This window comes from Mus musculus, chromosome 10, assembly GCF_000001635.26.
Source record: "Mus musculus strain C57BL/6J chromosome 10, GRCm38.p6 C57BL/6J".
In the NCBI taxonomy this organism is placed as follows: domain Eukaryota; kingdom Metazoa; phylum Chordata; class Mammalia; order Rodentia; family Muridae; genus Mus; species Mus musculus.
In genome coordinates this window covers 7,200,722-7,212,703 of record NC_000076.6, presented here as the reverse complement: position 1 = coordinate 7,212,703, position 11,982 = coordinate 7,200,722, and the positions used below count along the sequence as shown (strand labels likewise).

General features: G+C 48.2%; 1 protein-coding gene across 2 annotated transcripts in view; it reads left to right on the top strand.

Annotated features, from left to right (window-relative positions):
- Window positions 1–466: 466 nt before the first annotated feature.
- Cnksr3 (Cnksr family member 3) overlaps window positions 467–11,982 on the top strand; it is a 93,177-nt gene continuing 81,661 nt past the window's right edge. Inside the window, exon 1 of one of the 2 annotated variants that reach the window (NM_172546.2) lies at window positions 467–1,072. In NM_172546.2, coding sequence (NP_766134.1) covers window positions 1,021–1,072 — 52 coding nt within the window. In that variant the 5' untranslated portion in view covers window positions 467–1,020. Of the gene's footprint in view, window positions 1,073–2,702; window positions 2,852–11,982 lie in introns of those variants that run through there. The other variant, XM_030244998.1, reaches the window with a different exon arrangement.

Genomic DNA, 11,982 nt, shown 5'->3' with positions numbered 1-11,982 from the left:
TGAAAATATGACTATTACATTATGTCAAAACACAACTCAAAGAGCTGCCATTCTGGTGTTATTAAACCGAAGAGTTGATACACTGTAGCGGCCTTGGAGCAGTGGCACACCGCCATCCATTTGTCCAAAACACACACAACTGGCCTACTTTAGGAAACTTAAAAGGCTGAATAGCTAAGGCGAGATTGCGACTCGAAGCTTTTAAAAACGAGAACAGACACATCTCAAACCAACACACAAAGACAAAAAAACCTGTTTACAGGATTCAGCTGCCACTAAGCTGGGACCTCTTCGGAGCCAAGCGGCTCTCCAGGACTCAGGCTGCAGCTCCAGCCCACCCCTTGAAGAGGAAAAGTAGATCCCTGGCGTCCGGAGCTGGGACGTAGGAGGGAAAGAAACCGGAGTCTACGTCATCGCGGCCCCGCCCCTCTCACGTGTTGCTCCCGCTCCGCCCCGCCCCCTCTCTTATTCCGGCAGCGCCGAGCGGAGCAGAAACTTTGCAACCCGAGCGCGCACGCTCCGCTTTTTTCCTCCGCCCGGGCGGCCCGCGACGGTGGCGCAGGAGGTGGGACCCACTGGCGGGAAGGCTCGAGGCGGGGGCGCACGCGGAGTGGGGACCTCGGGGACGGACACCGCTCGCAGGAGCCGCGGAGGGCCAGCCGACCTAGAAGTTCCCGGCCAGAAGAGTCCCACGCCAGGGCAGCCCCGGCCTGGGGTTTGAGGTTGCAACCTGCTCCCGCTGCTGCGGTGGTTGCGGAGAAGCAGCTGTAGCAGAGAGCGGCGTCGGGGGAACTGCATCTGGACAGCGGTAGCTGCGGGGAGCAGCCGTACGGGACATAGCTGTCCCGTGCGCAGAGACCCAGGGCCGCGCTTCCCTCGCAGAAACCGCAGCGCGATGGCCCGCTGACTGCGGCCATGCAGGCTTGAGCGGACTCCCGGCACACGCAGGGGACAACCACGGGCGCAGGCTGCAGGACTCCTGTCGATTGCCTAGCCCAGCGGACAGCGAAGCTGCTTACCATGGAGCCCGTGACCAAGTGGAGCCCCAAACAAGTGGTGGACTGGACTAGAGGTGAGCGAGCCGTGGAGGACCCCCGCGCCCTACAGCCGGGGAGATGGGGCGGGCCAAGAGTTGGGCACTGGAGTGCTCTGCCCCTCCTGCCGGCGACAAAGCAAACTTCTACTGAGCGGCTTGTGCGTCTCTTTCTGGTGCGCCTGCTCCGATCGGTTTCTTTCGGTGGGGGTGCGCGTTGACTGCAGCCGACTGGACACCTATATTTAAGTCAGGGAGCTATGGGATGGCCTTTCCGTGGAAGATTGGCTGGGAATGTGGGGCTTGGGATTTGGCGCCAGGGCACTCTCTCTGCCAGTTCGGGTACGGTGGACTTGCTGCCTGTAGCCAAGCGCAGAGGCACAAGGCGTCTTTGTGTGGGTGACTGCCCCTGGCCCTGGATCTAGTAAAGGCTGCGGGCCCAGAGCAGTTCGCGGGCGTGACCTGGCAGTTGGGCAGGTAGACGAAGGCTCCTGCGGCCAGCCCAGCCTGTTTGTTTGGGTTGGAGAGGGCGAACGGGCTTTCGCGCCTGCGAGGACCCTAGCGCCAGGACTCCCGCAGAGGCAGGGACTCAGCTCTGGAGGCGCCAGGACCCCCAAGGGCGCAGCGTTTTGAGGCCAGTTAAGCACTGAGAGGGAGCCGAGTGTCTGGACTACAGTCTGGTTCTGTACAGTACTCGGGAAGAGGAAACTCAGTGGGTGCTGGACGGTGTAGCAGGAGTGGAAGGGTCCCTGTTACTTTATCTTGTCTCTCCCGTGATTGCTAGGGATAGTTGCTAGAGTTACTCAGCTCTCTTTGACCTCTTTCAATAGTACAAAGTTTACCGAAATCAACCAGTGGAATCTCAGGGGTCCCACCTCCTCACTTCAACATCTGTTTCAAGTTATCCACCCCTGCTCCCAAACCCCCATTGGTCTTCCAGGTGAAGACTTGGCTAAGCACTCTCTCTCCCTTTGTTTTTGTTCGTCTCAGTAGACGTGAGTAGTCAGTGATGCTGGTGTGTTCAGATTATCTTTCAAGCTGCCCTACCCGTCTGTGACAATGGAAACCCCATCCTGTCATTTCTCAAGCCAGTGTCTTATATAGGTCACTGGAAAGGGGCTGTCCAGGTAGTGAAGAGTCTGGTGTATGTCTGATTATCCCTGGCTTCTGGAGGAAAACACAGAATACTGTCTTAGGAAGTAGGTTTTTTCTATCGGCCAGACTTTTCCAGGACTCTCAAAGTAAAGCCATGGGAAAAAGGATGACTACATAGGCCTGAGTGACTCTGGCTGAGTGAGCAGTAAAACATGGTTAGCAGCAGTAGACTTAAGTTATTTTAAGCCCCTTCCCTTAACTTGAAGTGTAACTTGTACTGAAGACGGTACCAGGTGCTCCAGCTAGCTTGCTGAGAGGAAGCAGATGGCTTGCTTGACTACCATGGAGGGGTCCTCAGAGCCTGCTGAGCCAGTAGCTACATTTACTCTCAAGTCCTTGACATGTGGCTGATTGTTATTGCCAGGTACTAGGTATGCAATGCACAGGGTGTCTGGAGACTCAGTGTGAAGAAGGAGTAGAAAATATTAACGATTTTCCTACTTATTACATATCGATGAGATGGTATTTTGAATAAAATATACTACTAAAATTAACTCCAACTGTTTACTTTTTATTTTCTGAATTAGGGCTTCTACGTTTAGTGGTAACATGGCTCAGGCTTATGGCTCATATTCTATCTTTGTTTATGGTACTGTTCTAGTCTCATGAAGAGGTGTCAGAGGATCACGCTGGCTTTCCTGTGGCTCTGCCAGACTTGATAAGGTAACAGAAAAATGGTTAACAGGCACACAGGAGAGAGAGAGAGGCCCTCTCTCCCCTTTGTTTTTTCCTTCATTTCTCTTAGAAGGGAGAAAAATGTTAATTCTCATCCTATTATTGTCATTGATTTAAAAGGAAGAAATGTTAAAACACATTTTGGGGTACCTTTGGCTTTAAGGCTTGGTTGAGGATACTTTCATCTAGGAAAACTCTTGTGCTGCCCTGAACGAGCAGTCGTGGTGGTCGAGCTCAGGACCCCGGATGTTCACTCATTTTAGGTTACATACTGTGATGGCAACATCCAAGATTGGCCTGGATGCTTTGCATTAGAATCTTTAAATACATACATACATACAAGAAGTAGGTAAGTTAAAAGGTGGAAATTATTTGTGTTTCGATCTCCAAATAAATAAATAAGTGTACTTGCTGAACTCTTGAATGGAAGAGGCCATGTTCTTCCAGCTTTCATGACTTATTACGTGAAGGTTTCTTGCTATCATGCTGCATGGGTACTGACCTTGTAATAAGTGGTTGACAGTTGTCTGCTTCGCGGGTTGTTTTTAGCTGTCTCTGCTAGTCTCTCAGCATGGCTCCCACTTTGTAAACTACATCCCCAGGAAAAGCAGCTTGTCCTACACATGTCACCCTTGCCGTTCTGTGACTGTCAGTGTGGCAGTGAGGAGCACTGTCAAAAGCACCAGCTATAATCAGCCACATCTATAGACCGTGCTTATGTCAATATTACAGAGCCATGTCCAGAATGCATGCACGGTGCTGGGTAAACACAACCCATCTGGCTTTTATTATTAACTTTTGGCTACATCATCGAGGGCTTTACCATGACATGAATAGGTGCCTAGTAAATATTAACAGTCTCAGGCACAGAGTTGGGTATTAGGTAAGCATCGGCTCATTTTAATATGTACTATCACCTCTGAGGCAGGAACCGCTATCTCATTCGCCACTTGAGAAAATCAAGGCATGGAGATGCTCAGCCGCTTGGTGAACAGTGTTTGACCAAGGTGCTTAGATGCTGTTTTATACATTTTCCCAGGATTTTCTTCCCAGGGCAATGCGCAGAACACACCAAGAACCTTTGGCACACTTAGGAGTAGGCCCACAGTGTCCTCATGATGTAATTTATTAATATCCTGTGCTGGTGGAGGAGCCATCAGCATACAAGTATGTTATTCTACATGGTCTCAGAAAGAAAACATGAGATGACAGGTATCCTATTTCATTGTACCTGTCCAGCCAAACAACTTGGCTAAAGTTTTTTGTTTTTGTTTTTTTTTTTAAACAAATTTTACAACATGTAGAGGCAGCCCCACAACAGAAAGCCAGTGGGCTAAGCAACTGTGAGTTTTAGTTTTCTCTTGTATAAGAGTGAGGTTGGGCAGCCCAGGAGTTTTTGTCATCCTGGCCTCAATGTGATGTATATGTGGTATAGCATGTGCTGTGGTCCTTCAACATGGACGACTGTTCTATCCCAGGTTCTTCCTGCATCAGGCTGGGAAAACAGGCTTAGTATCAAACCCAGTGACAGCTCAGACTCTTTAGAAAGTTCCCTGTGAGGGGTTGGGGCGATGGCTCAGTGGTTAAGAGCACTGGCTGTTCTTCCAGAGGACTAGGGGTCAGTTTCCAGCACCCACATGGCAGCTCACAACTGTCTGTAACTCTAGGGAATCCAATACCTCACACAGACATACATACATACATACAGACAGACAGACATACCTGCAGGCAAAACACCAATGCACATTAAGAAAAAAAAAGTTCCCTGTGAAATCTATTCTGGTCTCTCTTAGTTATCAGAATGGTCCCATGACCACTTAGGCTGGAGAGGACGGTGATTGCCTTTTGTGTACATATGTGGTGCTGGGAATTGAGCCTAGGGTCTCACATATGGTAGGCAAGTGCTCTCACACTGTGCCAGACTTTCAGCACCCAGTTGGGAACATTGTAGCAATAAAAAAGTTGGAATCTGGTGGCTAGGAAGGAAGGGAGTCTAGATAGGCAGTGCCAGTGTCTTATCACATGGTACTGAACATGGGCTATAACCTACAGTCATAGATGTACTTCAAGTAGGACACGAGTCACTTTCCTACTTACAGGCCAGCTCTGCTGTAGAAATGGCGTTATGTTTTCATTTCTCTTGAGTATCCTCAGGTCAGAACCTTAAAATAGACGAGGCCTTTGTCCCAAAGCTTGATTTAAATGCTAGCTTTAGGATGCACTTTTGCCCACAGTTATGTCTTCTGCTTTCACTGTTGAGCAATGTGGTCAAGAAGGAAAACACTGCTTTGCCCAGCCTCCCTGTCCTTCCCTTGGCTGTGATCAGCTAGAACTGGCGGCTTCCAGTCAGTGTGGTAGTGAGTGAGCACATCTGGATAGCTTTCCTGTCAGAATCCTCCCACTGGCCAGCCAGTGCCCTCGCTAGCTAGCATCGGTCACCGTCTCCATCAGACAGTGAAGGGGGCTCTTCCCTTCCGAGGCTCAGCGGGTGGGTGCGGAGCATTTGCCTGAGCATGCGGCTTATCGTATCGGCAACTTAGAGGGCCCCACTGTGTGCTCGTGGAGGGGCTGGTGGGTTTCACACTGAGGTCAACTGGCGTGTGATGTCTTACACTATTGGGCACTGTCATTTCTCCCGACAGCATATGAGGCCATGGTTTTGTCCACTTGAGGGTGCACCTTTTTTTTTTAACCTCTGAGGTCACTGGAATGGGGAGCTCTCAGGAGCTGTAGGCTCATCCTTTTACCATATGTCCAGAAACGTCTTTCCGAAAGTCAACCCCTCCTCCCCCCATGGTTCTCTTCTGTTTCCCGGGCTCCAGCATTAAAATCTTCTTAATCACCATATTGGAAAAAGATTAAATGAAAGCATTTACGATGTGGTACATGCTGTTTCAAGAGCTTGCTTCAGACACCCTTCTTTGAATCCTCAGAAAACCCAAAGCAGAGAGGTTGGTACCATTGTTAGCCCATATTAAAGAAACAGAGGCAGGAAGAAGGGTGTGGTTGGGGTCATGGGTTTACAAGCAGTGTGTGCTTTGAAGCCTTCATCCATCTCTTCACCTCCGTGATGCCTCTCGCCAGTCAGAGGAGCTGACACCGACATCAGCTCAGTTGGCTTCCTGGTTTGTCTCTGGCTGTGTGAGCTTATGCAAGTGCTCCATAAATTGCGATGCTATGTTTTTTATTGCTTCCTTCCCTTCATCCTGTAGCTTCAGGTCATGAACTGTGATGTGAGCAGTGACGTCTCATAAGGTGGATTCTCACCGTGCAGGAGTACTGCTTTCCGCTGGAGAGACTTCTCCGTCAGTTGCCAACCTGTTAGGGGATTGATTGGAGCAGCACTTAGAGCCTATCAGGAGGGGTCTAAATCGGCCGGTGATCCGTGCCTCTTGTGGATATGGCAAGCAATAGGTCTGCCTTTCTCTTTTCCTCTGTGTGTGTATGTGAGTATGTGCGTGTTCATGTGTACATGGAATCAGAAGTCAAACTCAGATGCCATTCTTCAGGTGCTCTCTGACTCGTGTTTTGAGACAAGATCTCTCTCTCACCAGTACCTGGGGTTTATGTGTCAGTCAGCTAGACTAGCTGGCCAGCAAGCTCCAGAGACCCTCCCTGCTCAGCCTTCCTAGTTTGGTTTTACATCCCCGTGCCTGGCTTGTTTACCTGGCTTTTGAGGATCCAGCTTGGGTCATCCTGTTTGATTGGCAAGCACATTTCACTCACTTGAGCCACCTCCCCAGGCTCCTTGGGCCCTCCCTGCTTTAATAGTAGCTCAAACTTGTAGCTAGGGTAACATTAAAATGGCCCTCTTGCCTCCACCCACACCCACCTGACATCGGGTCCATGAACACTGCTGTTGACCTCATCTGGCCTTTGCAGACCCACCGTAGGAGAACCTGAATTTTAACAAGATCACATACCCTTTACAGTTAGAGGGGCCCTCTTGTGGCACACAGCTGAGACCATGTTTTTAAACTTAGCTGGTAGGCCCTGGCCCTGGCCTTGGGTTGCTGGTCTTCACACGAGCTCTGTGCCTGAGTCCTGAGTACTCACTCTTCATTTGAGGATGCTTGACTGGGCCACTCATTAAGACAGAAAAGCACCTTAAGGCTTTTATTTATAAGCGTCACCTAGCAACAGCAACAGGTAGTTCTCAGCAAAGTGCCTGAGCCCCTGTGATTCCTTATCTCTCCTTGGGATGCTGAGAATGCTCATAACAACATTGGATAGTATGTATGTATGCATGCATGTATGTATGTATGTATGTATGTATGTATGTTCTTTAATACGAGGTGCTGTGAGGGTTGGCGTTCACCATGGCTGAAGATAATTTTCATGTGACTCAGCAGTACTTAGGGCAAGAGGGGCCGATGACCAGTCGCAGCTTCTGTGCTCTGACTACGTGAGCTGACCCCTTTGTAGCCTACTTTGAGATGTGTGTGTGTGTTTCGTGGTTGGAGAGAAGACACTGAAAGTCATCATTTATCTGGAATAAATTACCAGAACAGTTCTCAAAATTTAGAAGCTTGTGTTGTGCTAAGCTTAGCTGCCCTGGGTTTCATACCATTGGAGATGGGGAGGGCACTCCTTCCTGTGCAGCCTCAGCCTTCAGAGCCTCCTCTTGCCTGCCACATCATGGCCGTGCCTGTGCCTCTTCCTGTGGTCATCGTAGCTGGGAGCCTTTGTGGTCTCACCTCCCTTTTCTGTCTTGCTTTCTCTCATTTCTGCTTTCTCTGGGGTTTTACCTGGTTAAACCTGGGCTAGCCTGGGCTTGCATGTTTTATTTACATCTGCAGAGCCCTTCTTGGTTCCCTGTCTTTAGCCATCTTCACAGGCCTTTCACATACATCTCTGCGGGTGCTGAGTTGAGGCTTTGCATGAGATGAACTGTCCCAGATCTGGAGGCCGAGGCGGAGGCTGCCTTGACAGGCTTTGGGTCCTTTGGCAGTCCTCTGAGACTGAATGTCCCATTCCTGCCAGTCTGCACTGTGGGAAGGAAGGTGTGACTTCTGGGAGCTGCCTGAGGCCTTTGCTCTGGCTGCAGCTCCCTTAGAATCCTTGATATTAGGAACTCCACTTTCTAGCAGTTGGAACATTAACTACCAGTCTCTAAGCTAGTGAAGGTTTGATTTTGCTCTGTTTTGTCAGAAGGTAACTTAGTGATGGAATAAACCATTCTCCTTGGCTTTCTTATCTGTGTGTGCTTATTTTATTTTATTTTATTTTATTTTATTTTATTTTATTTTATTTTTTAGTGGCAGGATCCAGTCCTGAGCCATGGGCATGCTAGATACTGAGCTACATCCCCAAAACAATTTTATTTTTATGTTGAATGCCACACTTCTTGTCTGAGCGATGCAGTCTGCACACGTGGCTGGTAGTGCACATGAACGTACTTATGTCTTTAACTTTCTGAAACAATACTTGCAGCTGTGACGGGCCTGTTTGGTACTCGAGTGCTTTATGGCGTAGTCTCATTTAATTGCTTGGGAGAGAGGGCTAGGCAGATTGAGAGACTGAAGATGCAGAGTTGAAGAGAGAATCAGACTCAGATTCTGTGTCTGACAAACAGAGGTTGGAAGGCTTTGCCACATGACTTTGCCAAGTTCCTCTTTGTACTTGTCCCATCTCAGAAAAGGGACAGATCATAACCAACATCTAGGGTTCTGGTTAGAATGAAAAGATACGGTACAGGGAGAACACTTGGCACAGTATGCAGTGTATGAATATCCACACACTTATTACTTATTATTAATTCATAATGCTTTACAGTGAATGAATGGCATATAATGGGTGATTTTTATTTAGCTATTCAATACCCTTGTGGCTGACTGTCACCTCTCCCATGTTTCATAATTACTTGTGACCTGACAGCCTCCTTTTTTTTTTTTTTTTTTAATTGGTAGAAAGGAGGCAAGTTAAGTGGACTTGTGAGCTGTTTTCTGCCCTCTGTGTTCCTCGTCACTTCCCTTTCCTTTCTTGAGAGGGTTCCTAATGTCCACCAGTCAGAATGGGATAGAAAATGGTTGGGTGGCTTCTTGTTTGAAAATGGTTCAATGGTAGCTCCTGCGGGGGTGTTGTGGTAGAAATATATGCTTCAAATTAATTTAACAAATGAGACTCCCCCACCCCCATCTGTCTGCACAGGCTTGATTTTAGGACTCGTGCATATTAACGTGTCTGGATGCTCATTCTCTCGGGTAAAAACGCCCAGTGTTTGCATGGCGCCTACATGGGCCCTCCTCTTATGTTTTCAATGGTCATTAGATTATTTATAATATACAATGTAATGGATATGTGAGCCATTGAAACTATATTGCTTAATGATGATGATGATGATAATAATAACAAAAATGTATACATATTTGACACAGATAAAAATCTTATTTCCTGCCAGGCAGTGGTGGTATACACCTTTAATCCCAGCACTTGGGAGGCAGAGGCAGGCGGATTTCTGAGTTCCAGGTCAGCCTGGTCTACAGAGTGAGTTCCAGGACAGCCAGGGCTACACAGAGAAATACTGTCTCAAAAAACCAAAAACCAAAAACCAAAAAAAAAAAATTTTTTTTTTCTTCCCACAATGTTGCTTCAATTTGCTGAAGCCAAAGGGGAGGGGAGCCCATGGCTATAGAGGCTGCTGCTGGTGGGTGATTCCTGAGCAAGTACCTAGTTCCAGGTGGTGCTCTGGGCCAGGCTATCGGCTGCTGTCAGCTGGATAAATGTGATGTGACAGACAGCCACCACCACACAGGTGAAGGAGAAGATGTCTATGTTAAGTGTGAAGTGAAAACATCAGGTATGGAGGAGAGATGTGCAACTGCTCTCGAGAGGCTCCTTTGGATGCTGTGCTCATGGGAGCCTTTCTGAAGAGATGCCACCCAAGTGTGAATGACAGGAAAGAACTGGCTGTGGACAGAATAGGGAGAGGACAATTTGTGCCAGGGCCCTGTGGCGTGAATGAGCTTGTTGGGGGGAGGGGAGGGGCCGAGGAAAGGGAGGGTGGTGGACTTGTGAAGAGGAAGGCTGACAGGTTGGCAGGTGGAGTGGGAGAGGGACCTTGAGAGAGAAAAGAGGTCAGGCCGTGGGTACATCTCGGACAGGCACCAGAAAACTGTCCTTGGGATGAAAAGCAGGGCCATGGCCTTGTATGATGTGGCTCCTGAAAGATCGCTCTGGCCCCTTGTGCTAGCAGTGAACTTGGGACACAACTGCGTGTGTTGCCGTATTCTGGGGTCCGCATTTTAGACCGTGATGTGGGTCATGCTGGACTCTGAAGTCAAGTGTAAGACAATCCATCCATCACTTTAAATCTCAGTGCTTTGAACATCGCGTTTGAAATTGGGGCGCCTGTCTAGTTCTTTTCCTCCTACCAGGGTTAGGTGCGTCCTCTGGCCTCCGCTTGTCCCGATTCCTGTCTTGCCACGTGTGCTGGCCATTCACCCTTCGTCTGGTTGCCTTCACATGCTCTGGTCATGTCATTGTTCTTTTTTGGCGTGTTCTGCTGGAGCTAGTGTTTGAATTTGCTCATTCCTCTTTGAATAGAGTTTGTGAGAGTGCGCTTAGCCTGGTTCATCTTCTTTGACATCAAATGGCTAATTGAACGGTTGCTAACCTGTGCCCAGGAGGGCAGATGCAGATGTGTTTACTGGGACAAAGCAGCCCTTTAAGTCACAGATCAATAGGCGGAGAAATTAGAACATTTTGCCTTTGAAAACTTTGAAAGTATTTGAGTACAGGAACTGGCAGATCTGACTGAAAATATTTTGCCCGGCTGATGGACTGTCCTAATTTTTACTTTAGGAAACAGAGCCATTCTAGTTGAATAGATGGTATTTTGGGAAATTCTCAGCAAGTAAGAGTTGAACACTTTCTTAAAAAAAGAGATGTATTTATTATAAAAGTATATAATAAATTTATTTATTTATCATGTAAGTATACTGTAGCTGTCTTCAGACACACCAGAAGAGGGCATCAGATCTCATTACAGATGGTTGTGAGCCACCATGTGGTTGCTGGGATTTGAACTCAGGACCTTCGGAAGAACAGTCAGTGCTCTTAACCACTGAGCCATCTCTCCAGCCTTGGACACATTTTTATAAACATGTAATGTCTCTCTTAATCAAGAAGAGCAAAGCAGAGTTGAAGGCAAGTTCCCTTTGAGACCTAGTTTCTGGTCTTCTCGAGAAGACCGGCAGGCATACTCGCTTGATGGAAAACCCCTGTGTTATCTATCCGAAAGGAGGCAATATGGCCACCCGAGTCACGCTGTCCTGAGGAAAGGATTGCAGTGTAAGGAAGCAATCTATTTCCTGTTTTAAGGAGTTTGCAGTACAGGGAAAGTTGATGGTTTCAGGTTGGTGTGTGTGTGTGTCCAACTGAGAGCTTGTGCTTCCAACTTAAATATATAATAATTGAACAATCTTGAATTTTCTCTTGTGTGTGTGGGAGGAGGGACACGGGTTTGTATGTGTGCATGTGTTTGTGCATCAGCACTTTTCTGAGTGTGTGTGTGTGAGTGTGTGTGTGTGTGTATGTTTGTGTAGGCCAGAAGATAATGGCAGGTGATGTGCCTCACATTTATCCACCTTGCTGTTTATTTATTTACTTACTTACTTACTTATCTACCTACCTACCTACCTACCTACCTACCTACCTGTCTATTTGCTGGTCTCTCACTGAGACCTGGGGTTTGGCAGTTAGGCCCTGTTGGCTGGCCAGGGAACCTGTGGGCCTGCCTGTCTGCTCACTGCTGGAATTACAAAGGGATCTCACCATGCCTGGCCGATTCTGTTTTTACTGTAGGCTGCAGGTCCTTCTGTCTGACTGAGCCATTTCCCTGGCCCCTCTAGGTAGTTTCAGATCCCAGTCAACAGGAGAGTCTAGAGCATGCCTGTGGGAGCGTAGCCTGTGGTGAGGGGCTTGAACATGAGTGGGAGGGCCTGGCTCCCCAGCGCATGTTGGAGCTGTCAGCACCATCTTAACATGGGTTCTGACAGGTGCCTGTCACTAGCTGTGAACAGATGACGCATATGTGAGCAGCAGTTTTGAAGGTCTCTGTCTTCCCTGAAGCTTAAAACGGTTAAAAATGAGCATCAAGAACCTACCTCTTCTCCATT